Genomic DNA, 27,795 nt, shown 5'->3' with positions numbered 1-27,795 from the left:
ATCCTTAATTTATTATTAAAGCCATCCTTCTGAGTAAATGTAGTCTTTCCATTCTGTTTACATCAGCCTCTGCCCTTTATGTCCTTCCAGAGGAACAATAGTTGTTGTAACTGTAATGCTTGGCAAAAATGTATCACATACAATTAGAACTAAATCTTAGTTAAATCATCAGCTGTTGAACTAACTCCCTTGTTTCTCCAAGCAGAGCACTCGCTTTTAAAAGCATTGCTCTCACATCCACTGCAGCTGTCAAGGAAAGAAAGCATCTTCTTCCACCATACAGTCTACAGACACAAGCTGTGTGGTTTTAGTATTTATTATACTATCAAAAGTATAAAACTGTACAAAATAAAAAGGCAGAATGCAGCAGTGTTTTCTTCAAGCTCTCAAAGCTGTACATGCTTTTAGGTAACTTGTTTGATTCACTACCATTTTAAGTCCAGCTGATCGTATTGACTACTAGGAAGTTCTGATGTACCTTTACAGATCAAATCCATCATAGTTTAGTTTTAACCATTTCTCTTTAAAGAATGTTTCTGGATTAGCTTCCTTATGAATTTTCCACCTTTCCTTTGACATTTAATGCCCCGATGCCTCTTTACTCCAAGGCTTAGTCAGAAAAAGGATGAGACAGGAGGTAGTTCTTTGTTTACCTTGGAAACGTCAAGTCTTGGTTTTCTGCATCTTCAGTAGAGAGCCAGCAGATTTCTTTTTCTTGAATTCAGATTTCAGTTTCTTGATCCTTCACTAGCTTTAGTGTGATCTGTTAAACTGTTTTCTCAAAGGATGCAGGTTTTTGAAGCTCTTCAAATCTAATAGAACGTGTGGGGGCTTAAGAATATTGTTTTTAAGATTGGGTGATGCGTGTCTCCAAAGAATTCACATTGCAATCTGCGTTCCTTATCGCACAGCAGCAGCTTCTTGTCAGAACAGAATAACAAGATCTCCATTTCTAATACCTCAAAAGAGCACAAAGTTTGAAATCTTTTCAGGACTTGGTACTTAAAAACTACACGTAACTTCTCTGCAGTTCCCCACAAGCCTCTGCCTGTTGGGCTTATTCTTTCAATGCCCTATTTGTTGCTATAATATTCTCACCATTCCTGTTGCCCAGCCCAGGCTATAGTGAGTTAAACTACATTCTCCTTTTCTGAGTCTGAAGTTTTCACCTGTGTTTGAGACTGATTAAACATTAGCAAACCATATATTAAGTGCTTTAAAAAAACTCATTTGAGAACACAGACCAGGGCTGTTAACTTTCCAGAAGTTTCAGCAGAGCTCAATACCATCTCTGAGAGGAGACAGCCATTGTCATATATATACATGTATGTATGTATATATATACATATGGATACATTTATCAAAAGCACCATGAAACAATTCCTTTAAATTCACACTGTCTTGTCAGTCTCCAGCATTTTCAAACTGTGAGAGCAAAAGATGTGAATTACGAGAGCAGAATAGAGAAGATGTCACTTGAGTTAGTTTACAGTTTTGTTTTTCCTGCAATGGACTAACAAAGTCCACCCATACAAGACATTCCTCTTCATCTCACATTCTGAGGTCACTGCTGCAACAACTTGGCACAGCCAGTCTTACGTCTTCCTGATCTACTGTGAACTGTAGGCTCCTGCAGCCAGCAGCAAGTTCCTGCGTGTAAAATGAAGGTGTACAACTGGAGTTGATTTGGTCATGTATGTACCCAGTAACAAGTCCTGGGAGTTTTCAGGCAAGTTTATGTGTCCAGTGGCTGTAGTAAAGTCATCCGTTTCTAAGTCTTCAAATGCTTTCACTGCATCCCACAGCCGAACTGTGTTATCCATTGAACCTACAAGGGAAAAAAGGAAAGTAACATTTAAAAGTCTTTTCCTTGCTAGACAGCAAATTAACACAACAGGAATTAAAACTCACAAAGCAGAACAGCTCATAACTGAATACTAAGCACTCATCCTGCAACGAAGCATTTTTAAACAAGCCTTTAACACAGTGAAAGCAGGAATAAAAGCCATCACCTGCCATCTAACAGGAATGCACTGCAGATAAAGTGCCAAGAAGCACCTCTGAGAACAGCTGGGTTTCCATTCTATCAGCCAGCACTTGAAAAGGCAAAACAACCTTAGGCCTACATGCCAACTCCACCAGATGTTTATGATTCTAAGTCACATAATGACTTTTTTCTTGACACTTGGATACTTCCTTTGATAGAGGGAAGAGCTCAGTATTTTGCAGGCCCAGTGGACTCTGCTTTCATTGGAGCACTGGTCAGCTGAAGGAACCATTCACTCTTGTGGTAGCGGCTCACTCAGGATTTAGTGATTCTAATTAGCCTTACTCAGCTTAAGGTACATTATCATTACATAATCCCACTTCAAACAGATGGAGCACAATGGAAACATGTTTGCTTCCAGTGACTTTTACCTGATGCTAAGATCTCCCCATCTCTACTGAATCGGAGCGCATAGATAGTGTCAGTGTGCCCTTTCAGTTCTCCAACCATCAAACCATGTCCAATATCCCACAGCAGAACTCTGCCATCTGTTGCTCCAGTAGCCAGGAATCGTCCATTAGGAGAAAATGCCAATGAATGAATCGGACCCTACAAAAGACATTTGCAGTGAGGAAAGCCAAACGAGCTAATTAGTCAATCTGCACTTGTTCTGAATGCTACTCTTCAGAATCACACCACAGAAATTAAGTCACATTGGTGATGTGCCTTTACCTTATGTCCAGTGAATATTCTTACACAATTCCCATTTAAAACATCCCACAGCCGTACAGTCCTGTCTGCTGAGCCAGTGGCAATATAGTTGGAGTTAGGGTGAAATCGAGTACACGTCACATCAGCAAGGTGGCCAGCAAATATCCGTAAAGGCTGGTAATGATCTGTTGCCCACAGTCTGAAAAGAAAAGCTTTGTTAATAAAGGGAGCACTAATGAAGTTCAGAATCTGTTGCACGGTAATAAAAGAAATAATTAATGAGTGGCTTCTTACTGGTAAATTTGTTGAATTAGAAGGATCGATTCTGGAAAACTATGCTTTTGGGAAGGGAGAAATAAAGGACATTCTGTCATGGTTATTAAACAACAGGAGAAAATATTTCTAACATGAAATGACCACATAGGAGGATGATGTCTCTGATGTGTGTTGAAAAGGAAAACAAACATATATTAAAATAGTTGCTTAGTATTTTAATTCGTGTGTAATAAAATTTATTTCCAGTAATAGGTTATTAACTATATCAGCCAATAATCACTTTCTGAGTTAATTCACCACAAAACTGGTATGTAGAAAACTCATCTAATTTCTTACCTAGCCACTCTGTCATGTCCCCCCGACACAAAATAATACCCATAAGGAGAGAACTGCGTATCCCATACTGGATAGTTGTGTCCTTTATATCCCACCAGACAAGTGAATGTTTGGAGGCTCCACAATCTGACAGTACCATCCTCAGAACAGGACAACAGGTAGTTCCTGTCACAGGAGAAAGTATAGTACATTACATACCAAGTTAACAGACTGTGTAGTCATTGCATAAGCTCTGTAACAATTCTATGATACATAGAACTCTCCACTGGGCAGCTACTATTTAGTATTTCCCATTAAAATCAGCATTTTACTGAAGTAAACAACAATAAACTGTTCGGGAAGAACTGAACCCTTGGTTGTCAAGCATAAGAGACATTTGAATGTTGATGATTAATTCTGATGACACAGCAATACAGAGGGGCTGCAAAAAAGAACTAGTCTTCACTTAAGAATTACATTCACATGCGGGGGGAAAAAGCAGTAGATTGCTACACTATATTACTTTAGAATAATCTTAATGCAACTCTAAACTATATGGTAAGATTCCCTGAATGTGAACTCGGTATGAAATCTTTTTCTTAATTATTAACAAATTATGAATAGACTCTCTATATAGACTATAGGCTGTATATAGATTCTATAATCATGTTCCACACAAAGCTTACTTCTCAGCTGTATTTCTGTGATGGTTGTCTCTTGTGTAGCTTACATAATGTTTTCAAATCTCTTATTTTAAAGAAGATACAAGAGTTACTTTGATCTTCTGGTAAAAGCCGCATTATAAACACGTTCACATTCATAGCACACTATTAAGATTCAACACAAGCGAACTAATTAGCTTGTAAACTTTATTTTACCTATCAGGACTGAAGCTGGTGCCATAGACAGGTCCACTGTGACCGTATAAAATCTTCAACTCACTTGCAGTTTTCTCATCCATGATCCTCTCCAAGACATCGTCTGATTCTTTGTCAATTAGACTGAGGTCTGCAAGATTTCAAAAGTTCACACATCATGACAACTGTCAGAGGTTCATCAAATGCCATGAAAACAAATAGCATTTTCCCCAAAAGCAATAAAAAAACTCATAAACAAAAACACCTTGAAATAGGTAATGGTGAAATATAAACAATGGCACTTAAAATACTTCTACCATTGTAAAAGGTGGCAATAATGCTTTATGTAAATAACCACTCTTTAACAAGTCTTCATAACAGATAAAACCTCATAAAAGATAAAATCCTGAGGGGTTTATTTTTTAGCCTCAGGACACACTTCTTGAGATGACAAATTTCCATGCCTTTTCCCAGGAAGTTAATACGGCACAAACACACTTTGCAGATGTTCTGACAGCTTCCCACTACACACAACTTAAAACAGCTTTCAATCTGTAGGCTACTATTTGCTGAACACCACAAGCACTTTTTGATTCAGCACAATGACTAAGAACAGTTCACTCGTTTGTAGGCTGCCCAGCAGTAGGTGTACACAACCAGATACCTCATTCCCTTAAAGATATGTATTTCTATTTGTAGTTACAAGACACAATTATACAGCCGTGCTCAATGTTTCTTCAAAGTAACAAGATGCAGCTGCTCAAAACAACTCTCCCAATAGACATATTCTTCTGTTCACACAAAACACACATAACACAAACAACACACACTCACATTACATTTTTTTTACTTAATTACCTGCTGCTGCCTTCACACTACGTAGCTTTTTTGGAGTCACGGACCACACTCTGACGGTAGAGTCAGCAAAGCCTCCTACAATCATGCTGGAGTCATCTGTAATATCTACTGCAGTTAGACCCTATAGACAAAATAGCCATTGATGTTGTTTGTATTTTTCACAGTGTATTTCAAACACTACCAAACCCTAAACACTAAAAAGAGAATTAACTATGCTCATTTGATAAAAATAGAATAGTTTGGACAAACACTTGCTTGAAATAAACACACACATTCTTGCACCACGAAAAAGAAAGATATATAAATGAGGCGTAGTTAATGATGACAGAGCAGAACTGCTTCCCAGTATTTTGGTGCAAACTATCTACTGTATTCTGTAGAGTAGGGTCACATAGGAAAAGTGAAAGAAAGAATTAAGGTAAAATCAGAGCAAACCCAAGGAACTTGGAAATTAGTTTAATGAAGTCTATAAATAAAATTTTGAACGTTCCAAATACTCTGATAACCAACATTAACTCTTCAGTCTTCTTTCTTTATTAAGAGTGAAGTTTATCATTTTGACTCCCTCTTTCATGTTGCCCAAAGTCTTTTTTTTTTACCAACCTGATAAGCATTAAGGAATGTGTAGAAGCAGATGGAAGGCAGACACTCTGGCCCAAGACGCACACGTCTGGCAGCTTCCTTCATGTTCATCACTTTATCCAGTTTATCTGAGTCTTTCAGTTCGGGCAGAGGAATTCTAGAAGCACACATTTTTATGAACTTTCCATATTGTCAATTTAAACAGAGAAAGCTGAACCTTCCCATGCAACCCTACACCTCAATATTCAAATATCAAAATAAATTCAGAAGAATGAAATACTGTGTAAAAGATTGATGAGAAAAAGAAGCAATAGCTTTATGAAATCCAGACAAGTAGTGAAACAAGGTAACTAATTAAGTATGGCTTGAAAAGATGAGACAGTAAGCAACTAAAATCAAGGGAAATCTAGATTGATGTGAAGGGCAAAGACAGAAGGCTACATGCTAAGGTTTGCATTATCCCCCTTGAAATCTTACAACTAAAGCTGTCTACGGCTGAAATGGACAAAGAGCTAAAAACATCATGTGACCAGCACTGCACATTTAACATGGTAATACTGGATTTAATAGAAGTTCCCTACACATCCTCCCTTGGTACCTGTTTTGAGGAGGAGCATTAGGGTCTTGTTTTTTACTTTTTGATCCTACACTGTCTCTTTTAGGTTTCTTCTTCTTTGGTTTTCCTTCCTCGTTTTCTCCTTCTTCATCTTCATCATCCAAAGGCACATCGAACTCTGGTTCTTTCAATAAGCCGAAGAAAACCTGCAAGCCAATAAAAGATGTATGACATAATGGTAATTTTTGCTCTTACTGAAAACTGATTTTTCATCAGACTCCAAACATTAGTCGGAAAGGGATAGTTCTACTAAGTTGAACATTACTGCATTCATTACTGATTAGCCTGGCACAAGTGTAAGACACGTTCTACTGTTTTAGCCAACAATTGACCTGGACAACTGTGAGTTCTCCCACCACCTCTTAGTTCTTCCCTGAAGCAAAATCCCTACAACTTCCATAATTTATTTGTGTAGCATTGCGGTACTGCGCTATTGAGATCTACCCAACAGCCTTTGCAATAATAACTGGAAGTGAGAACTATTGCTGCTGTACTAGAGAGGAAGCGAAATGGGTCAATGTTAAAACTAGACAACAAAATCATGAGTTTAAATCTAGTTCAGCAAACAGAATATAGCATTGTCTCTCACAGTTCCTTCCACCAGTCAGTGACACATTTTCATTTCTCTACTACTGATAACATCTATTTGTACAGAACCTTTATTTAGTTCATGTTGTCTTTTAAGATATCAAGTAGCAATAATCATATATAGTATGATTATATACATATAAACAAATATAGTACTTCCTGAAAAACTACTCTCAAAGCATTCAATAATAAAGAGCAACATCCTTTTCCTCCTACCTTTGCTTTATTTGCCTCTCGTTTTGCCTCCCCAGCCAAGCTTCCAACCATAGCATCTATCTGTTGTTTGCTACGGGGCATTCCATCAAATATATCAATGTAGAGATGTTCCTGAACAATGTTCCAGATCTGGTTGTTCTGCTTTTCCTGAAGATGCCTCTTCAAGAGCTGGTAAGAGTCACGGGAAATACGCAGAACGAACTTGCTTGTTCGGAAATCCAGCATGGTCTCATTACCTTTCATGTGTTCTTTTTTGGTTAAGCTGGATAATACACGGAGGTCATCTTGGTAATAACATTCCTGATCCCCATGAAATCTATTGAAACAATTTAACACGTGGGAAGAGATTCATTAGGAAAATATTATCTCCTAAGTGCACACTTAACTAGATAATTTTAACGTGAAACACAGTGGGTTCCAAAGGGTCCTCACAGAACTACATATGGAATGAGCTTTCTGCTTAAATAAATTTTGTTCCCAAGGAATCAACAACTTACAGCACACAGTAAAATTAACCAAGAGTTCAAAAAAACAAGATGAAGAGAGGACACAGAAATGCATATGCACAAAGGGTTATTGCCTGCAGTAAATAGTTACACTAATCTATTTACATAAATGAAACTTCAATTTGTGGTACAATAAAGTACAAGGCATTTCTTATTATGTAAGACTACCTGGATGTATTTATAACTGATTCATCATATGAATAAGCACATTTAACAATGGATACATTCTTCACTTTCCACCCACATTATCTAATAGCCAACATACATTTAGAGAAAATAAGTTCCCACTTTTAATTCAAATCATTTATAAGATACTTGTGGCAGGGAACATTTTATCTATTTAAAGAACTTCTTTTTCTGACCATATCTGAGGGATAAACATGGGTCGAAATGTTTCATAATTGATCTGATCCCAGAATACAAATTAAACTTATCCTCAAGTGATAAAGATGTGAAACACAGTAAGAGCACAGAAAAATGTACATTAATGATTAACCATTTCCTTTAGTCTTAGATGAATTTAAATACACATACTTTGATATTAGTAAGCATTTATAGACTGCACTGCTTTGGATCTCAGTGCAACTTTCAAGTGCTAGTAAATGAGCCCACAATTTTCCCTAACGCAGCATCATCTCTTCATTGCAGCAAGGAACCCACCACCTCAGTATAAACACCATGAAAATCTGCATGTGTACTGTTCAAAAGCACGGAGTTTGCACTTCTTTCTAATACTGGAGGTTGGAAAAGGATTCACAATTACAGCAATCCACAGATTGTCCCCTCAGCACTACAAAAGAACACGTTTGTGTATGTATATATGCACATACACACACACCTATGCCACCCACTACAGCTTACAGTCTTAATCAAAGTAGCAAACACCACACAATGGAATTACACGAATCAAAATCACTTACCTTTCAAAAAAAGACTTAGCTTCACTCTCATGTTGATTGTAGACCAACTCCAAGTACATGTGCACAAAGAGAGGATAAAACAGCTGAGACAGTTCGGCTCGATGACAGTCCAGGGAACACTCAATGAAGTTTTTTAAACCACTGTAGTACTCCTCGTACAGCGTTGGGTCCCCCTGCTGATTGTAGGCAGACAGCACTGCGCTCACATCTGGCTGATCCTCCACAACAACACCTCCTCCAACTGCAAAAGCATCAGCATATAAGAACAGATTGTACAGCTGCCTCAAAGAGCAACACACAAATAACAAATATACAGTGGCCAACAACTCCTCTGCTAAGGTGAGATACTGAGAACAAAACAGAACATTGTCTTGTGTTTGCACCTTTAAGTGCTACAATAGAGAGGACAGTGGCCCAGCAACTGATACTTCAAGTACCATTTGTCATCTTTTGTGCCCTCCCTGCCAAAAGTTGCCTACCAGGTACGTGGAAAGAAGCTGATGTCAGCATCACAATCCTACACAGCAAGGGCTAAAAACTGTCAAATGAGGAGCTGAATATTTTTAAGCCCATAAGATGTAATCACTGTAATTATTTTGCTTTTAATGAGCAAGCAAATTAAGTTAATCAAGTGAACAATTTATCAAGACCACTACACATCCATTCCAGGGCAGTGACTTTCTGTCACTTCCTAGCACTCTCACAGCAGTCTTTAAAATCACTAATCTCCTATAAAGTGATGCCAGGAACAAGCTGACCTCATATTGTACTCCTACTGCCATTCGGACATATAAGTTCCTGAAATGCTTCCAGTTTTAATGTAAAGCTACCCCACAGAATATCTTCATTAAAATTTACTACCCTGACAAACATCTAAAGCTGCTGTCAGCTTGCATTAGAAATGCATGAAGCCTTCTCCACAAGTACCATATTGTTCTTTCTCCAAAACGCAGCAGCTTGTACATTGGGGCTCCGGCATCATCACCTCTAACTACAAAGAGAACTCTGACTACAAGAGCCATCACCTCTACAAAGAGAATCTTCAGCCTCTCGTGATGCTCTTGAGATGGTACCCACAGACAACAAGAAACACCTCTCACTCTGACACTGGTCCCAGCAAGTAAAACAGACACCCTCCTCTAAGAAGCTGCACCCCAAAATCGCAATCTCTTCCAGAGCTGCACTGGGGACTGCTAGAACCGGTTATTTCCCCGAGGACTGGGGTGCAGCCTTATCTGCCCCCAGAGGAGCCTCAGCCCCGAGGCAGCGGGATGCGCACCGAGCGGGTCTCACCTTTCCCCGGAGGCACCGCGGCCGCTGCCGCCACCCCAGGGCTGGAAGAGGCGACGGGGGCGACGCCGCCTCCAATCGAGATGGCGGTGGCGGCGGTGACCCGGCTGAGCAGCGCCTCGCTGCTGCTGGCATCCCCCTCGCCCCCCGGGGCTCCCGGGAGCCCGGCACCGGCGGGGCTGAGGGCGGCGTTTCCGATGTCCTCTCCGAGCAGCCGGGCCTCACGCCGCAGGATCTCCTCGGACTCGCGGAGGTTGCTGCGCCGCAGGAACTGCAGCACGGCCACCAGAGTCTGCCGGTCCAGCGACGCCGGGGAGGCGGCCGGGCCCGGTGCCGAGGGCTTGGCGGACGACGCATCCCCAGCGCTCCCCGCCGCCTCCCCATCCGCCGCGGCGGCCGACGGAGCGGGGGGGGCTGCGGTGGCGGCGGCGGAGGGAGCGGCGGGGGGCTGCGGTGGCGTCCCCGCCTCAGGGTCCGGCTTCACCGCGGCAACCTCCGCCGGCTCCTCAGGTACCGCCGCCATCTTGCATCGCCCCCCATTCGCCGGTTACGGGTGGCTGCCGCCAAGCGCGGATGTTGTTTTGCGACAGTCGGGGCGAAGGAAAGGCGCCGCCTCCTGTCTCCGGCAGAGCGCTCGGAGCTTCATTTTGCGACGCTGCCGGGAGGGCTTTACGGGAGCCCGGCCTGTCTGCCTGCTGGTGCGCGGTACCACAGGCAGCAGCTCAACCCTCGGCCCGAGCCATGGACGCGGACGGAGACGCGGGCTCGGTGGTTTCGGGGCTGTCGGGTGGAGATGGAGCCGGTGCGGGCCCTGCTGATGAGGAGCAGGAGATGGAGGGAGCCCCCGGCTGCTCCGGGTCGCGCTCTTTGCCCTTCGAGTTCGAGCGGAGCCGCTCGGAATCGAGCGGCGATGAGGACGATGAAGACGACGATGAGGAGGAGGAGATGGAGGAAGAAGAGCTGGAGGGGGACGCTGGGGGTCGCTTTGGTACAGATGATGGAGAGCTCGACTCGGACGACGACCGGGAGGTAAAGAGGAGGAGGGTGTAGAGGCGGGCAGCGCTGAGGTACCCGGGCCCGGCTCCCGGCGTGCAGGAGGGGGCGGCTGGTGCTGGGGGATTGGGGAGGATTCGGGGTGGGAATGGGGTGTTTTGGGAGCTGGAACTGGGTGACTTGGTGACTTTGTATCTGTGTTTAAGTTCTTGTCCGCTGGTTTTGTTTGTAGCGTATGATAAACCTCGCGGAGCTGACCCCTTACATCCTGTGTTCCATCTGTAAAGGTTACTTTATTGATGCTACGACTATTACAGAGTGTCTGCACACCTGTAAGTACCACTGCTGCTATTCCAAGCACTTTAGCTGCGAGTGTGACCAAAAAACAGCTGTTCAGGTGTTCTGACTTCACAGAGATAGTCTGCTATTTAGAGCTAAATCATTCTTAAGGGAAACGTGTTGATGTTTATATCAAGTACCAGCAAATCATTAACTCAGTCAAGGATTAAGCCAACTTAGTTGCCTGGGTTAGGAGGGAGGTAGAGAAGGATATATAGGGAAGGGTGAAGCCCAGGTAAAATGAAAGTAGAATTGCTACATATGTTAAGCACGCATAGAATACAATGAGAATTGCATAATTATTTCTTACTTTAGTTCTTCTGAAATTGTAGGATGCTTTTCAGCAAACCTTTTATCTGTAGCAGTCTGTCTGTTGACTTAACTCTGCTTTTATCCTGGATGTTGCACTTAGAATATTAAACACCTACCTTTGTATCAATAGGATTATAAACCTATGTGTTGTATCCTGTGTGGTACAGGCTGTTTGTTCGTGCTGCTGGAATACTTTATTTTGTTTCTAATGAGCTGTTTGACAAGTCTGAATGTAATTGCTTCTCTTGCTTAAGCAGATGTCGAATGGACACGTGACTTATAAGATTTTATTTATTCTTTTACAGTTTGTAAAAGCTGCATAGTGAGGCACTTCTACTATAGCAACAGATGTCCAAAATGCAATATAGTTGTACATCAGACACAGCCCCTTTATAATATCAGGTAATAAGTCTGTCCCACTTCTGTTGGCATAACATCACGTTTTGCTGTTTGCTTTTGGAAGTATGATTTTACAGCCTGTAGTGCTTTCCAGCTCCAAATGAAGGTACAGTCACAAGGAAGGCATTGTGTTCTTTGCTTTGTAAGCTTCATCTCAATAGTGACAATAAAATTATTCAGTTTCTTTTTTCTCTTTGCAGGGTTTGCTTACCCTTCCACTCTGGGCTATTTTGTGCACTTGCACAGTGTTGTAGATTATGTGAGAAAGATCTCAAGCTGTTTGAGTTGATTGATTTTTAGAACAATCTTTTTTGGTGTGGTATATTTACTAAGTCTGAAAATGCTTTTTATAGGGTGAACTGCTTTTATAGGGTGTTGCGTTTTGCTTTTTTTTTTTTTAATATGGCTTCTTCTATTGGAGCTCTGTTGGTAGGACATGAATTCAGGCAGGTGGAGTTGCTGCTCTGTCTCTTACATCATTTCAACAGTGTATTTAGCAGTTTTCATAGAATTTGGTGAAATAAAGAATTCTTTACATTAAAGACTTTTTTTTTTCTCTTTGATAGACTGGACAGGCAACTACAAGACATAGTCTATAAATTAGTTGTCAATTTGGAGGAAAGTAAGTCCATTTCTTTATTTTATTGCCATCTAGAGATTGGGAAGAGTGAGCAGAAAGGACAGTAATTCAAAGTCCCGTTTTAACTCTGAGCTCCTTAAAAATAGTTTCACAACATTTGGCTATCGATCCTAATGAATTATCTGTGCCAACTGGCATTTTTCTGGCTTCTAAGTTTTTTTATGCATGGCTGTATGTACCCTGGACAGGTCTATACGTGTAAAATGTAACATGATATACAACAGTGATCTGGAAGTTCTATTTTTAATCACTATAATGAAGCAGTTGTGATGCCTTGTTAATGGTTATAAATTCCTATTTCGGGCCTGGTTATATGCAAGGTAATGTGTGTTTTGTTTTTAAATGGCAAGTTTATTTTTTTGTGAGGGCTTTATTTCCCCTTAAAAACACCACAGCAGGAACAAGCCTCAATTCTGATGATGGACACTACAGCTGTGCTGAAGGTGTTTTGGTTTGTTTTCTATCACGCAAAGCAGGTGTTACTGTGTCTGGGAGCATATTCAGATCATTTTCCGTAGCCATGCTTCATGCTTTGCATAAGTAAAGAATACATCATTTCATCTATTTGTGAGTTCATTTGTCTCAAGAGGGGGAGGAAAATAAGAAACAAAACAGCTGCTGAGACTGACAGATTCTCTGAAATCTTGGTTTTTATTGTTTTTATTTTTCAATCTGCAATGCTGTTATGTTTTTTTTCCTTCTGACTATGTACATTCATTGTCTCATATCCACTACCTTGTACTTCTGGAGCCATTGAATCTATGCAGTCTGCTTGGGTAGACTGCATGTATAGACTGTGAATGGTGTAAGTTTAAGAGTAGAAACAGTCAGAAGGATACTGTTTTGTGCAGATAATTCAGTATGATTTTTGTCCAACTTCAAGTTTTTTGCTATGTCTGGGTATTTTAAGCAATTAAACTTTGTATGGAATACTAATGATAGTGGAAATTTGTTGGCATTTGGAAAGTTTTTCAGCTCTAACAGTTGGTAACTGTATGTTCTCAGCATCTGAAGTAACATTTCAATCTGTTCTGTGTGGGTTTTTTTCAGGAGAAAAAAAACAAATGCATGACTTCTATAAAGAGAGAGGATTAGAAGTGCCCAAACCAGGTGAGCTAGAATCATTTAGAGGATGTTGTTAAGGAGTTACTTACCATCCCATTTATTTTTAGTAGTTTTCCTTGAGATTTTATTTCACAACTAAAGTAAATATGTGGTGTTGGAAATGTGAGATTCTTGGTTGTCATAGTTCTCAAGTTACTAAAGCGGAACATGGAAACTAGCAACACTTAAACTTAGGTTGCGTTTGGGTATTTTTACAGTTTATATTTTACTTTTGCTCAGGAAAATATGTGAAATATTTGCTCACTGTATTTTCTAACCCCTAATAAAAATTGTAAGTTGAGGAAGTCTAATAGGTAAGAACTTGAATGTCCATTGACAGATAAGGGGTTATTTTAGTTGTTTGCTTTATAGTAAGACAAAAACCATCTTTTTTGAGAGTTGCTATGCTGAAAGCTGACAAAATACTGGTTCAAATACACAGCAAGAAATGTATACAGGGCTGATTTAAAAAAAAAATAGGGTGAGTGTCACGGGTGCTTCTTCCCTTTGAGCTCATCCGTTTTGGTTGGCACATTTTAGCATCTTCCTCTGTTTTTATTTCAAGCTGTGTTTGCATTTTGGCTATTTGAATATTTTAGCTGTCCCACAGCCAGTTCCAGCGAGCAGAGGAAGACCTCGAAAGGTTCTGGGCTCTGTGTTCCGGATCCCACCAGAACTTGACATCTCAATACTGCTCGAATTCATTGGGTAAGTTGTGGACAAATGTCTGAGCAAACTGCTGCTGTGAGGGCTCTGCTCTCGGACTGCTTTTAACTCTTTGTTTTTACTGAGTGTTTACTTCTTTCATCTCAAGTAGCAGACGGGAGGCTGTTTTCAGCTATTTTGCATATCTGGGTGATGCAGATAAAATATTTAAGGTGTCTTTTTAAAGAAATAGATTTTTAAAAAGCTTAGAACTTTACAGTTTGCATTCATTTTATTCTTTTAAAGTAGTGCTGTCTCTGTAAATAGAACAAAATTCCTGTCTCTTATGGTTCCTTCCACCCTGTAGGTGGCAGTACTGTTAGTGATGGCTGTACTATGTCTTGGTCATGTAACTGGGAGACTGCAGTTGTACGTGACATTCTGTTATTAGCAACAAAAACCTGTTTTCTAAGGATGGCTCACCAGGAAAGATTGTAGCCCTTCTGAAATGGGGAAGGGGAAGCAAAGGAACATCTCTGAAATCGCTGTGGTTGCAGTGATAGTGTTTGGGGTAGTACATTTCCTTCAGGGTTATAGCATATGTGGATGAGTGACCAAAACACTTTAGTCATGGTTACAAATTGTAGTGTGACTCTGACATGTGCCTGGAGGAGTCTGTTACTGCTTTGCTGAGTAATATAGAGCTCATTGTAGACAGGCTTTACCAGTTCAGTATTTGCTAACAGTATGCTGTTTTCAGGAATGTGGGAAGCAGAAATTATATTTCTTTGCCTATCTGCAAATTTACAGGGCAGTGACTGAGAAATTATTATGTGTAGAGTAAAATCTTTAACTACTGAGAGCACTGCATGGTGCAGAATTGGTTGAATTGATGGAGGAAGTAACTTGATTCTTGTGCACCGCATGCTCCTCCATGCAGATTGCCTCTGCTTTTGACCTGCCTGTCTGCACAGTGCTCTGAGAACTCACACACGTAAGTGTTGCAAAACTGTTACACGAATGAGGTGAAGTGTTCAGAACTTGGGAAACTAGCAGTAAAGTGTACCAACCTTGTCTGACTTCACTTTTTACAGAGATTGTCCTAGCCTTTTTGTTTCTTAGCTCCAATCTTCCTACTGTGTTTTCTTTAATTCAGAGTACAAATCTTTGATCATTTAGGTGGTGTGACTTGTTTATTTTTTGTTGCCCATTATGTGGATTTTTGTTATTTTTTCTTCATTTCTTTAGGCAGCTGAGACAGGAGATTGTGGGATTAGAAGGTGTTTTTCTTGAGCTAAGTATCTACAGAAGAATCCCTGCCATGTTATAGAATATGCTTATGTCTCCACTCAGTTGAATTCCGTGTTAGTTTTCCATGTTTGACTGTCAGGAGTACTTTGTGCTCACATATACATTGTAAAGCAGTCAGGGTCCTGACTAAGACTGTTCTATGAAGTGTTCTGCAGACAAATTCAGTTTTAGCTGTCTCAGGTTGAACACATGCTGTCCTTTGTTTTTTTTCCTCTGTCTTAGATTCTTCTTTTTAAACAATGTATTACATTGCTGTTCTTCTGAGTAGGATGATGTTGGAGCACATCTCTGAGTTGGAAGAATTGAGATAAGGAGGAAACTAATGTTTTTTGTGTTATGAGCAGGATCGTTACAAGTAAAGCCAAGAGTCATATATTGTACAAGGAGAGTGAAGCAAAGTTCAATGTGTATTCTACAGAAAACAGGGTGAGGGATGCTCATTCTGAGACCTGTCAGGTAGCAGCCAGTGCTGTGCTGGCCCACCAGGTGGCAGAAGGAACTTGCTCACCCCAACAGTGCCTTCTCTTTGAGTGCCCTATTGCCAGTTACAATGTGAAATGACTTCAAATAAGTGAAATTGGATTCCAGTTACGTCCCTTTCAGGTTGGAACACTGTTTCTTGATCCCTGTGTAGAAAGCTTTGTTATGTTATCTTGTCTGCAGGATCTTATACAGTTTGAATTAGTGGTGAAAGTACTGTGATTTAGAGCTCTACTGTCATGGTTCCTGGTTACTCCCACTGTGGCCCTGGGTGATTTTCAGCAGGTACATCTTTCTCTTTCCCAGAGTAAGAAATGGAAGGGCAATTTACACCTCAAAATGAATTAAACATGTACATGCCTGTGTGTGGAACAAGATGGCTTTTAAATCTATGTTGCATTTGTTCTTCTGGTAGCTTTAGTTCAAGTTTCTATTGTAGTCTAGCACCAGAGCAAGTGCAATTGTGCAAATACAATCTGCAGTATGCAGAAATGTCCTCTGCTTTCATTATTTAGGTGAGTGAAGATAAGAAAGATTCAAATTAAACAAGGATATTGACTTAATGTCTGTTTTGCAATTTACGCTAGGGTCTTTTTTTAATGTTTGATCTTATTTCTGTGTTAAGGTTTAATCTGTTTTCTTCCAAGGTCAAAATCAAAGTGCTTATCTTGGCAGTGGAATGTTAAGAAAGCTCTTTGGGGAAGGGAGACTTGGAGTAGGTGGAACAATCCAGCAATAACAATTATTTTATAAGCTTTACATTCTGCTTTGTATTTAGATTTATTGAACAACATCCTGAAACAGTGGAACTGTATCAAAGAAAATAACAGGAGTGGAAAAGCTTGTCTGTTTGCTTCCTAGTAACTTTACATTTCAATTCAGTGGCAAAAATCGGTGATGGTGCTACTTAAATATGTTTGATAGCTAATTACACTAATCTGCAAGTGCCACGCTAGAGTGTGGTCTGAACAAGCATTGCTGTATTAAACAGTCAGTAGAAATATTGGCAGTTTGTAGTGATATTTCTCCTTGGCTCTCTCCAGAACAGTGAAATACTGTATTTTTACCTCTGTCATACATATGCATTAGCCAAAGTAATGCAAAAGTAGTGAAATGTCATGTATTGGGCTTAATTCAGTGAGAAATGTGTACACTGTGCTATGGGATGGGAATGCTCTGTGTAGATAAGTGGGAGCTCACATGCTCAGGCCATCCAAACCAATGAACTTCCATTGAGACCAGCTGGGAATCTGGTCATTTGCCACCTCTGTGTTTGACCTTCCAGTGAAGTTCTTGCTGCTTTCCTGAGTTCCTAGACAGCATTACCATTAATCCTGTAATTATAGTCTGGAAAGCACTGAAAGCTTCTTAAGTGATTGGGCGTGTTCTGTCAGCAGCTTCTAGGAACTGTGTATTAAGATTCCAGCTATCGAGGATGATGAAGTATGGATATTTAAACAGCACTGATATTACAACCTATTCCTAATAACTTATCTGATATTGTATGTAAAATATGGCTTTAGTGTGTGTTGCTTTTTTCATTTCATATAGATAAAGTTTATCAAAGTCCTGAGTAACTGAATTCAAAAGAAAGAAATGGGGGTACCAAATAAAGGCTAGGGGAAGATGAATAACTTTCAACTAATGCTGTTTCGTATACTTGATTTTAATGAAAGGAATTTATTTTAAAAATAAGCTTGATATGCCAGGCTTACTAATTAAATAGTTCTTATAATAAAGAGCTTGAGGGTGTTGCTAATTGTTAACCTTAGCAATACTGATTGTGTTTACTCTTCTCTTGTTTTTCAGAGCTAACGAAGGCACAGGGAATTTTAAGGTGCAGATGTGATTTGAACTTTTCTCTTATACGTATTTCTGAAGTAAATCATATAACCTGAATGTATTTAATTTAGTTTGTCTTTGTTTTTCTTACATCGAGGGCAGCCTGAACTTTTAGCAGCATAATGGAATGCAACAAATGTTCAAACCTGTCATCATATAGTATCACAGAGTAGGAAGTGAATACTTCCAAGGCTAGAGAATTAGATATGGTAGGAGAATGGAACTTATGTTGACGAAATTTCACCTAGGTTATTATTCTTATATCTCCCACCAAAAGGTGCATTAGTATGATTTTTCTTGGAATGCTAAGCAGAAGTGTGGTTCTGATGAGTGAGAAATAGCATTCCCTGTCATCCTAAAGAATATCTCTTCTGCTTTGCATTGTTACACTAAACTGAATTGGTTGAGATCTGTGGAAGCACTGCTCATTCTTTACTGCCTGTGTTATTTCATAGGCTGTAATTAGAGATCTGTAGAGTATGTTATTCCACTGTTTTGGTTAAACATCTAGAAAATAAATCTCTGTTCAGGGCAAGGAGGGGGGATATAATTCAAAAGAACACAGTGAGTGTTGTGTTGCATTGTTTTGGGGATTGTAGGAATCAAAAGATGAAATGGCACAGAATAGCAATGAGATGTTTTGCTGCTAGCAGTAGCAGCAAAACTCCAATTTTGCTGTATAGTTGTATATATTACTAGATTCCTTTGTTCGCAGCTGAGTTGATTTCTAATCAATATATTTTGCAAGCCCAAATCTGAAGTGTTGAATATGACAAAATTTATTCCTGGTATTTTTAAATACTAACAACATTCAGTATGAGAGAGCTTGGGAGGCAATCTGAAACTGTTAGATAAAGAAGATTTCATGTGTGCAAAGTGTGAAAATTGAAGTTCAGTTTCACAAGTAGAACTTTTTTCTGTAAAACAGAGGCAGTGATTCTAAAAATGTACCTGTTATTTTTATTCACCTGTTTCTCCCAAGCACCTCCCAGCACTCTGTATGTTCTTTATGCTCCTTATCTATCACACTATTATTTTTCTTCCAGTGTTCTTGTTTTTATATCACCTCCAATCCTTCACGTCTCCTGTTTGCCCTTTTTTTTGTTTTTTTTGTTTGATTTTTGTCTTTCATACTGGGTCCACCACAAATGGCTGTTGGGCAATTCAAACATTCTATTAACTTGTGTTTTCTAATTTTAAAATCTGTGTCAGGCATTTATTCCATCTGATATTACACAGAATCACACAGAATGATCCAGGTTGGAAGAGACCTCAAGGATCATGAAGCTCCAACCCCCCCGCATGGCAGGGCCACCAAACTTCCATGTTTACTAGATCAGGTTGCCCAGGGCCCTATCCAGCCTGGCCTTGAACACCTCCAGAGACGCAGCATTCACAGTCTCCCTGGGCAGCCTGTTCCAGGATATTCTTCATGCTGTTCAAGTAGAAATGGTTTGGTCTTTTAAAACATGTTTAGCTCTTAACATAATTTTTTAAAAAAATAAATAATCAGTGACTCAGAAAAGGGATTTTGTGTGTATTTTTCCCTTTTAAGTAATAAATAGTGCATTTCCAATCACTTTAGTTCTGGTTTTCTGAGGATGTCGAAGGCCAAAGGCTGCCCACTGTAACTCTCAGGGAATCATTCTGTACTGCTTATAATGCAGTACATTAGACTCCATAGACTGAAGTGCCATTGATTTTTATAGAAATACCACATTTTTAACAGGTATTCTTCTACAGCATCTCCAATATTTTTTGCTGTGTATTACCTCCCTACTTCAATACATTTTCTCTTTCTGTATCTTCATGTGTTTTATTTCTGTTTCATGATTAACAGGTTTATTTGTCTACCTTCTAAGTCCATTTCTTATCTATTTCTCATAAAACATACTGTTCTGCATAGTAGAGGATTTTAATGGATTCTGGTATTTTATGGACTATTAAGTTGATTCCAACCAAATCTGTGATACTTCTAACATGTTAAGCAAGTTAAGTTCCTTACATTACAAAATGATAGCATTTAACTGTTTGAATTCACGTCTGATGTGCAAGCCCAGATTGGTGAAAAGCAAATCTTAGGGAATCGCTCACGCTTCTCAGTAAATGCTGTTTAGAAGCAGAGAGGGGTTGAAGGGAAGAGTTCTTGAAATGCTCTGTAATGCTAATTTATGTGTTGAATTAATAGGAAATCCCATTTTCTTTTATTTCATTAGTGAAATAAGACTGAAGTCAATAGTTACTTTTAAATGTTGTTTCAATCAGCAGAAAATTTGAATGCAGAGTCTGTTAATACATAGTTAGTCCTTTGCCTATGAGGTAATCTGGAAATAGATCCAGAATTCCAAACCTTAAGCTGTCTTCTGTAGTTAGTGGGCCTTTAGTTGGGTTTGGGGATTGATAGAGATGATGGCTGAAAATGTACAGGGTCTTAAGGTCATATGTTTATTCTTTACAGCCTTTGGAAAAGAAGTTTGTGCGTGTTTCAGGGGAGGCAACAATTGGACACGTGGAGAAATTCCTCAGAAGGAAGATGGATCTGGATCCTGCTTGTCAGGTATGTCACTTACAGTGGCAGTTGCTAGTTCACTGTGATCTAATGCCTCTGTTGTTCGTAGTTGCAGAAGTAGGAGCAACTCTCCCAACTGATTTGCAATGTGTTTAAGTTCTCATTATTGTGTGTATGAAGCTTCTGTAGTGCCATGTAAGATTTCAGCAGGTGAAACTCATAACAAAGAATAACCTTTTGTTTCGAAGATAAAATTGAGTGGGTAGGTAGAGAAGTATATAAGCGTGAGAGGATATGAAGGCAGAAACTGACAGAAGAGCAAAATGTTAGTAAAATGAAACTGTACGTTGAAGGAAGCAAACAAGGTTTGAAAGTTGTGAATGGATGTGTTGGAATTAAAAATATGAACGCAGATATAGGCAAATCTTTCAGGTTTTTCAATCTTGAGCTCATCTAATACACTAGACTTGAGATTTTTTTATTTTTTTTTTCCTGTTCGTTACTTTAAGTTGGGAGAAAATGAGAAGATTTGCTTTAATGTGTGTTTTCTTTTGAACTCATCCTGCAGTAACGCTGTACTTCTTAGCATTCACACTGTAAGGACAGGAGAGACTCCAGAGAGACTTGCAGCTTAGCTGATCTCTACATTTTTATGTAGAAATAGGAATATTCTGCACTCAGATTTGCTTTTCTGCAGGTGTGTATGTGAACTGTAGCCTGTGGGGTAAGAGTGGAAGAAAGTCTGTTCTCGTACAGTGTCATTGCTGATACAGCCTCCTTATGCCAGTCTTAGCCCATGGAACAGATGTTTCTGGTACCTTAGAAAAAGCAAATCACAGTTTTTGAATAATTATCCTAAATATTCATGCTGACCTCCAAAACTGTTTTCCTTGTCCTCCCCTGGATTATATGGGTTGGCATAGAAACCATTGATTGAGATTTAATGCTTTCTAGGCCAGATTTTCTCTTGGGGTTTTCCCTTATATGGCCATTTTCCTTTTTAGCTTTGTCTTACTTGGTGAGTATAATTTGTAATTGCCTGTTAACATGTTCTTTAGGGGGCAGTAGCTCTTGAGTGCAGTAAGCACGTCACCTAACAAAAATAAATGCTGTAATGGAAAGGCTATTTTCTTTGTTTTAATCAGATTTTTTTTCAAGCTGTGTTTGAGTTAAGTAGCTGCACATTCATTTTTCCTTCAAGCAAAAGGTCAAGCTGTATTCAGTGCTGTCTCACTTATCACTATTACTGTTAGCTGGCTACAATTTTACCAGCTAGTCAGAACTAGAGTAGATTCACATCACTTGTGTTGCTGGTGCCCCTTTCATAACAGAATATAGTAATGTCTCTAAGGCACAAGGATTCCTTAGCGACATGGGTTTTGCAACTGATTTCCATGCTGGCCTGGGATTTTTTTTTTTTTTGCAGCTTTTTTTCTTTTGTCATTACAGAATGAATTCTAGTATAACAATTAGCAGGCAGAAATTCTGCCTTTGGTGTTAGAGAGAAAGGAATAGGAAATAACATGAAGAGCATATGAGGAGGTGAATGTGGGGGAAAAGAACAATCTGTTAGAAGACACTGAATCTTTAATGACTGCTGTTTGAAACTGGGGCAACAAGAGGGTCTGCTGTGGGGTATCTTTAATCAAGAATTCTCATTCTGTTTTGAAAGGCTGTCAGCAGTTGCCACTTTGTTTACATACTATACTGAGCAAATAGATGTTTATTTTCCTCTTTCTGCAGGAAATATAAAGTGTGTGTATACATATTCATATCAGTGAGAACAAGATAGAATTTTTCTTTCCTTTTGGTATGAAAAATGTGAACATGGCTTTTAAAGGAGAAATCATTAAATTCATACATCACTGGAATACAAAGCAGGCAAATCTGTCTTCCTACAGTAAGAAATGTAGAGGCTCTAATGCCAGGGAAAGAGGAGAAACAACTGCAAACCACTTCAAAAACAAACAAAAAACAATCAAGATTTGAGGTGTTAAACAAATGTACCCAAGTGTTTATGTATTTTTTTTTTAATATATGATATCAGTGTTTGATGTTACGTCCCGTTTAATGTTTGCTTGCTGGCTTCTTTCTGCAAGATAAAAGCAGAAATAATACAAAGCAGTTTATATCATATGTGCTTTCTGGAACCAGTATTTAAAATTTATTCTAATAGAAATGGAGTATCCCACATCATTCTCATAGTATATAAATGAATTTATCTCTAAGGATTAGGATTCTTTTGTTCCCAATACTCAAAACAATACAGTCTGCAAGCATCAGACACAAATGTTTCTAATTTTTTTCATGAAGACTAGAAGAGATGTCAGTGTGCAAAGGAGCATACATAGAGATAAACTGAACAGCTGAAGCACAGAGCATAGTGTAAGTGACTGTATAACCATGTAAGAGGACAGGTAACAATACTGCAGTATGTGCTCCCTGACCAGTGTAGTGGCAAAGCATAAACCTGTCCCTCCCTGAAAGCTGCATAACAGCATGTTAGCAGTGCTTTTAATTTTGAGGTTTGATCATTGTAATATACAAATGAGAGCCCTCTTTAGGAATTGCTGAGAATGAGAATATAGTAAAGCTGCAGTTGCGAGAGAAACAGTGCTGGGTTAGTTGCCCTAATAAAGAAGCTTATCTTTTTGTAGTACTCAAGGCAAAAGGAGTTTGGAGTACCTCACTATGCATCTGTTTTTTTTCCCCCAAAGTAACACTTTGGGTGCACAGCTACTTAACAAAAGTGCATTCTCTGGAATTGCAGACGTTGATGTAGTTTAGCTGCAGTTGAGGATGTTATTTAGAATTGCTGAGTATGCCTGTTATTTCCATCACTGAAATGTTGATTACATTTTGAAGGACTGTGTGAGAAATGCTTGCTGACAGTGGTATACAGGGAGCTTCATCTTTTTTATTCAGATCTTTCTTCCAAGCAGTCTTAAGCAAATTTACTCTTGTTTTCTTGCTCAGAATAGGAGTGAAGGTGGTACTGGCCCATTACTTGCTTGCCCTTTTTTTGCAGATAATGAATGATTTTAGGTGTTTGTGTGGTCATTTTAATATTTGATCTAAATTCCTATTTAATCCATCACACTATTCCCAAACAGTTTGGGTTTGCTTATTTTTTTTTTCAGTGGGCTCTCCCAACTGGAAGTGAAGCAAATTCTTCTTCATTCCAGAAGTAAGCCCCAACCTGGGGAATGGAAGGGAGTTTTAGGGCAAGGCATTAGTGTTGTGCATGCTAAATGCATTTTGACAGCAAAGTTAAAGATTTCTGTAGTGTCAGACGTGCTGTGATGGAATTCTAAGCAGCTTTAGTCTTACTTTATGAACTACCAAATTTAATTGGCTTAGATATTGCCTTGCTAGTTCAAAGCCAAGTTAAACTTGACAATGTTTGTGTTCTTCCACAGGTAGACATAATATGTGGTGATCACCTGTTAGAACACTACCAGACACTGAGAGAGATCCGGCAAGTCATAGGAGAAAGTGCTGTACAGGTATGTGTGACAGCTGGGGTTTTGAGCTGTTTTAAAATAGGTTAAGAAATATTCTATCAGGTAATACAAACTTAACTGAACAAGTTACTTAAAAAACTTTCAGCTTATGCAAATTGTTCTTTATATTGTAAACGTAGTTGAAAAATATACCAGGTAATAAAGTGTTGTCAACAGCTTGATGATGTTCTAGGTGCAGAATTTTTCTATTCTGAAAAGAGCTCCTGTCTTACTAATGATAAATTATACCAGCCATAGAAATGAGGAGGACAAAACCACTGGTAACAAACTTGCTTCTAATATAATGAGTTTATGGTAAGTACAACATGCAATTGTAGCTGTGGAAATACTCTCTACTAAAAAGCTTCAGGAAATAGCAGAGGTATCATTAAATGTATGTAGTTTTTTACTTTGTTGTTGCACAAAGTCTTTTCATGTATGAAAGATGCTCTTGGGAAATGACTGTATTGAAAACTGCTTTGTTTTAATTTCTTGTCACAAGTAGATCTGACTGAAGTTCTGTGGTTTTCATATCAAAATAGGGTCTTCCTGATTAATGTTTAGTGCTAAGTAGCAGCCAGCAGCTTCACGAAGAGAACAGTTGTTTAAGGTTCTGTTCTCCAAGGGTATATCAAGTCTCATTATTACAAAATCATTGTGCTAGTGATGACTTCTAGCAAGCCTGCTCTCTTGGGAAGAGAAGAAACATCTTTTGCTTTTTGCAAAGTCTTGTGTTTTCACTAGACCTAAAATTCAATGGTTTTCTTGGTCCAGTGAGACTATGACGACACAGGAATGTCTGATAGGTATTTTTTACATTAAGCTCCAAGGGCATTTTGTGTCATCGTAACCTTCCTGCCTCGGCAAACAAGTATTGCTGGAATTGTTCCTAACAGCTCTCGCTAGGATGTAGAAATGCTTTTCAAAACTGCCATTGTCATTGTCTGTGTTCTCATGTTCACTGTAGATTATTCACCCTGAGAAAATAGCTTCCATAGCTACTTAAGCAGTGTAGTCCTTTGAAGGAATAAGTTTTAGGTTTGACTTGTGTAAGTTCAGTCACTGTTAGGGGAGAAGAATAACCATTCTGAGTCATGTTTTTTGCATGTTCATGCATGTCAGCAGTTACTCTTTGCTGAGAAAAGGGGGTTTCAAAAATGCAGGTAAGTTTCACTTTGCCAAAGGCAGAAATTTGAACCTGTGTTCTTAGGCAGCCATCTGCATTGGAAGAGTTTCTTCAGATTGAGTGCAGCATAACTTGCATTGTGTGTTACAGTTAGCCTGTGATTGAGTTTGGTCGAGTAGTTGAGGAAAGAAGCTTGTTATTAATTACATGGCTGTGTAATTTCTCCCTTTCTTCCCCTTTGTTGCACGAATGCAATGTGATCCCAGCTGCAGGTTATTTTCACCTATCTGAAACTGCCCTTCTCAAAGCTCTGCGTCACTGAGGGATATAATGGACTCACACATGGGAAAAGCTAAAAACAGTAGCTTCCTTTATGTCCCCAGCCCTTGACACAGAGGTCTTGCAGATGATACTTTTTCTCTTTGCAGCTCTCACCTTGTTGTAACCCAATCCTATTGTGTTTTTCCAGTGTTTCCTGAACTGGACAGTAAGAACTCTGATCTAAGTTAATTAGTGTGACCCTTTAGCACACATCTGCCATGGAAGTTTTTTTTTTACTCTTTTCTGTGGAAATGCTGAATTTGGAAAGTGGGGCACTTCTTGTTTCTGCTGCTTTTATAACATCAAAGGGTGCATGTGCCATGATGTTTCTGTCAGTCAGCTCACTCTAATGCTTACGTTTGGATTTAACAGGTAGGATTCTTTCCAATTTAGGTCAGGTTCACAAAGTCAGGTAAAAAAACCCTGAGGACAGAGCTGCTATAAGAACTGATTATATGGTTTCTCTCTAGGATGGTTTACTTGTGCTGCACTATGGCCTGGTGGTATCTCCGCTCACCGTACCTTAGAGTGCTACAGTATCAGGAGGTGAAAGAATCCGAAGTCATGAAGCTCCTTCACTGCTGTTCTCACCAAAGAAAACCATCGTATTTTCTGTGACAGGAAGCAAGTAAAAGAAACTACCACTGACTGCTGTATGCTTGTAACTTAACATCTGACTTTACCACTGTTTGTTTGGTTTTTTTACAATGCTCTATATATACAGCTATTGAATTTCACTCAGCTCAGGGACTTTAAATGCTCAGAGTTGCTGCATTTCTTTAAATACTTCCTAAACCTGCAAAATCTCACAGGGTGAACAGCCTTTCTCCCTAAGTTATGGGATGTTGTTTACTTTCTAAGTGTCTAAGCTAGAACAGTATTCTCAGGGATGATCCTCAGTGGGCAGTACAGTATATTCTGGGGTGGAAACAGTCATTTGGTGTAAGAAAGCTAATAGTGATCATCTGTCTTCAGATGTGATCTGGGAGAGGAAGGCAACTCTTCAAATGGAGACCGAAATAGGTTGGAAATGATGTATCACAAACTTTACTCAGTTGTTTTTCTTGAAGAAAAACAATTTTGTTTGCACTTGAAAAATATTTGCTGGTAGTTTGACTTGCACCAAATTGTGGGTCACGCATCTCTAGTCTGAATGGAGATGAGCTGGCTGTAAGCTGGTTAAACTATGCATGGAGGGGGGGGGGGGGAAAAACAAGTAGCACCTCTTTCTACCTGCTTGCTGTGTTTAAAATCACCTAATTCTGCTGTCATGTAAAATCTGTCAAACTCAACTAGCAGGAGCTCAGGTTCCTTCATTTTTTAGCACTCATCTTTCTTGCAGCAGTGAAAAATGGTAGCTTTATCCACTCCTGCCAGTATGTGTTAATGAATTGTAGTGGAGAGCAGGTTTGGGGGGTTAAATAGCATAGCATGTGCCTGTTACTACCACCTTTATGCAAGATAGACAGTAGGCAATGTTTCTGTTCATATTCAATTACCAGGTTTTGTGACAGCTTTTCAGTTCTGTTCTGTTGAAGTCTTTCATCATTGTGCAGCATTAAGGGACAGCTTTCTGTGCAACCCTCTTGCTGCACATCGTGTCTTATGTGTGGAGATACATGAAAGCTACTGTTCAGAACCAGGGTCCCTCCGTAGTCAGTATAGTGAAGGGAAGAAGGTTCTTTAGTGAGGCATTTCAGAGCACTTACATTAGCTCAGATGTTTGCTTACCGTCCTATCTGCTGCAGTGCTGTCAGCACAGGAGTCCTGGCATCTTTTGTCTAAAGAAAGCTTTCATGGATCGTTCTTCAGGTCTTTACAATAGTGTGAAGTTTTGCCTGTAAAGGCAACACCGCAAGAAAAAATCTCTTGATTTGAAGTAATTCTTGTGATGCTTCTAAAAATAAAACCCTAAACAAAGACATGCCTAACTACAATTGCCTGTTTTCCCTTCAAGGTTTGTACAAAATTAGTGTTTAAAATACGTTAGAAAACTGAATTATTTTGTAAAGACTTTGTGAGTTGTGTTGATAAGAGATTATATATTGTGATGGTAAAATAAAGTCTATTTTAGCCAATTTTAAATTGAACTCTCATTTCCATTTCGTCTTCCCTTTGTCAGCCTTAAGGTTGTAGCATTTCAACACTGAAACTGCTGGACGTGCTCTGGTGTTGCTAGAATCACATATATCAATGAGAAGATTTGACTATGGAAGTTGGTTTGATATTAAGGATGTCCCCAGAGCTGACTGTAGCGTCATTGCCTGGAATGAAATGAAATCTCAGGTGAATTTTCAGCATAGATACAAGACAAATAATCCTGCATTGGGGACCTCATCAAGTCCATACAGAAGCTGGTAGTTGGTTCAAATCTTTACCTTGCCAGGATAATGCTGCCACAGCGTTGCCAGTATGTGTGATGTGAATGTCAGGCTTCCTAAATAAAAACTAATGGCAGAGAATGTAGCTAAAGTGCCTGCTACATTGTTCCACTCTGAAGCAGTAACTGTATCAGGGGCTTCTGCAACGTTGTTACAGAGTTTATCCAT

At 39.4% G+C, this 27,795-nt stretch overlaps 2 protein-coding genes across 3 annotated transcripts; one reads left to right on the top strand and one right to left on the bottom strand.

The window, feature by feature from the left end:
* Positions 1 to 297: 297 nt before the first annotated feature.
* Positions 298 to 10,272, bottom strand: TAF5 (TATA-box binding protein associated factor 5). The gene is made up of 11 exons (XM_015866922.2): positions 9,726 to 10,272; positions 8,433 to 8,673; positions 7,007 to 7,322; positions 6,185 to 6,348; positions 5,608 to 5,743; positions 5,005 to 5,125; positions 4,168 to 4,297; positions 3,311 to 3,475; positions 2,720 to 2,897; positions 2,419 to 2,596; positions 298 to 1,828 (listed from the first exon to the last, which is right to left on the bottom strand). The coding sequence occupies exons 1-11, from the start codon at positions 10,243 to 10,245 to the stop codon at positions 1,611 to 1,613; spliced, it is 2,367 nt and encodes a 788-aa protein (XP_015722408.1). The 5' UTR covers positions 10,246 to 10,272; the 3' UTR covers positions 298 to 1,610.
* On the top strand, positions 10,272 to 27,327 carry PCGF6 (polycomb group ring finger 6). Of its 2 annotated transcripts, XM_032445580.1 has the most exons (10): positions 10,272 to 10,751; positions 10,948 to 11,047; positions 11,672 to 11,768; positions 12,332 to 12,387; positions 13,456 to 13,515; positions 14,109 to 14,217; positions 20,246 to 20,344; positions 23,437 to 23,464; positions 23,695 to 23,802; positions 25,717 to 27,327. In XM_032445580.1, exons 1-10 carry the CDS (start codon positions 10,296 to 10,298, stop codon positions 25,771 to 25,773), a joined length of 1,170 nt encoding a protein of 389 aa, XP_032301471.1. In that variant the 5' UTR covers positions 10,272 to 10,295; the 3' UTR covers positions 25,774 to 27,327. The 2 variants fall into 2 exon arrangements, 1 of the variants encoding a protein (XP_032301471.1); XR_001556136.2 differs by lacking the exon at positions 23,437 to 23,464 and having other exon boundaries at positions 23,716 to 23,802.
* Positions 27,328 to 27,795: the final 468 nt, after the last annotated feature.

This window comes from Coturnix japonica, chromosome 6 (genome assembly GCF_001577835.2).
Source record: "Coturnix japonica isolate 7356 chromosome 6, Coturnix japonica 2.1, whole genome shotgun sequence".
Taxonomy (NCBI): Eukaryota; Metazoa; Chordata; class Aves; order Galliformes; family Phasianidae; genus Coturnix; species Coturnix japonica.
The sequence above is the reverse complement of the archived record's forward strand: the minus strand, read 5'-3'. Positions and strand labels throughout refer to the sequence as shown.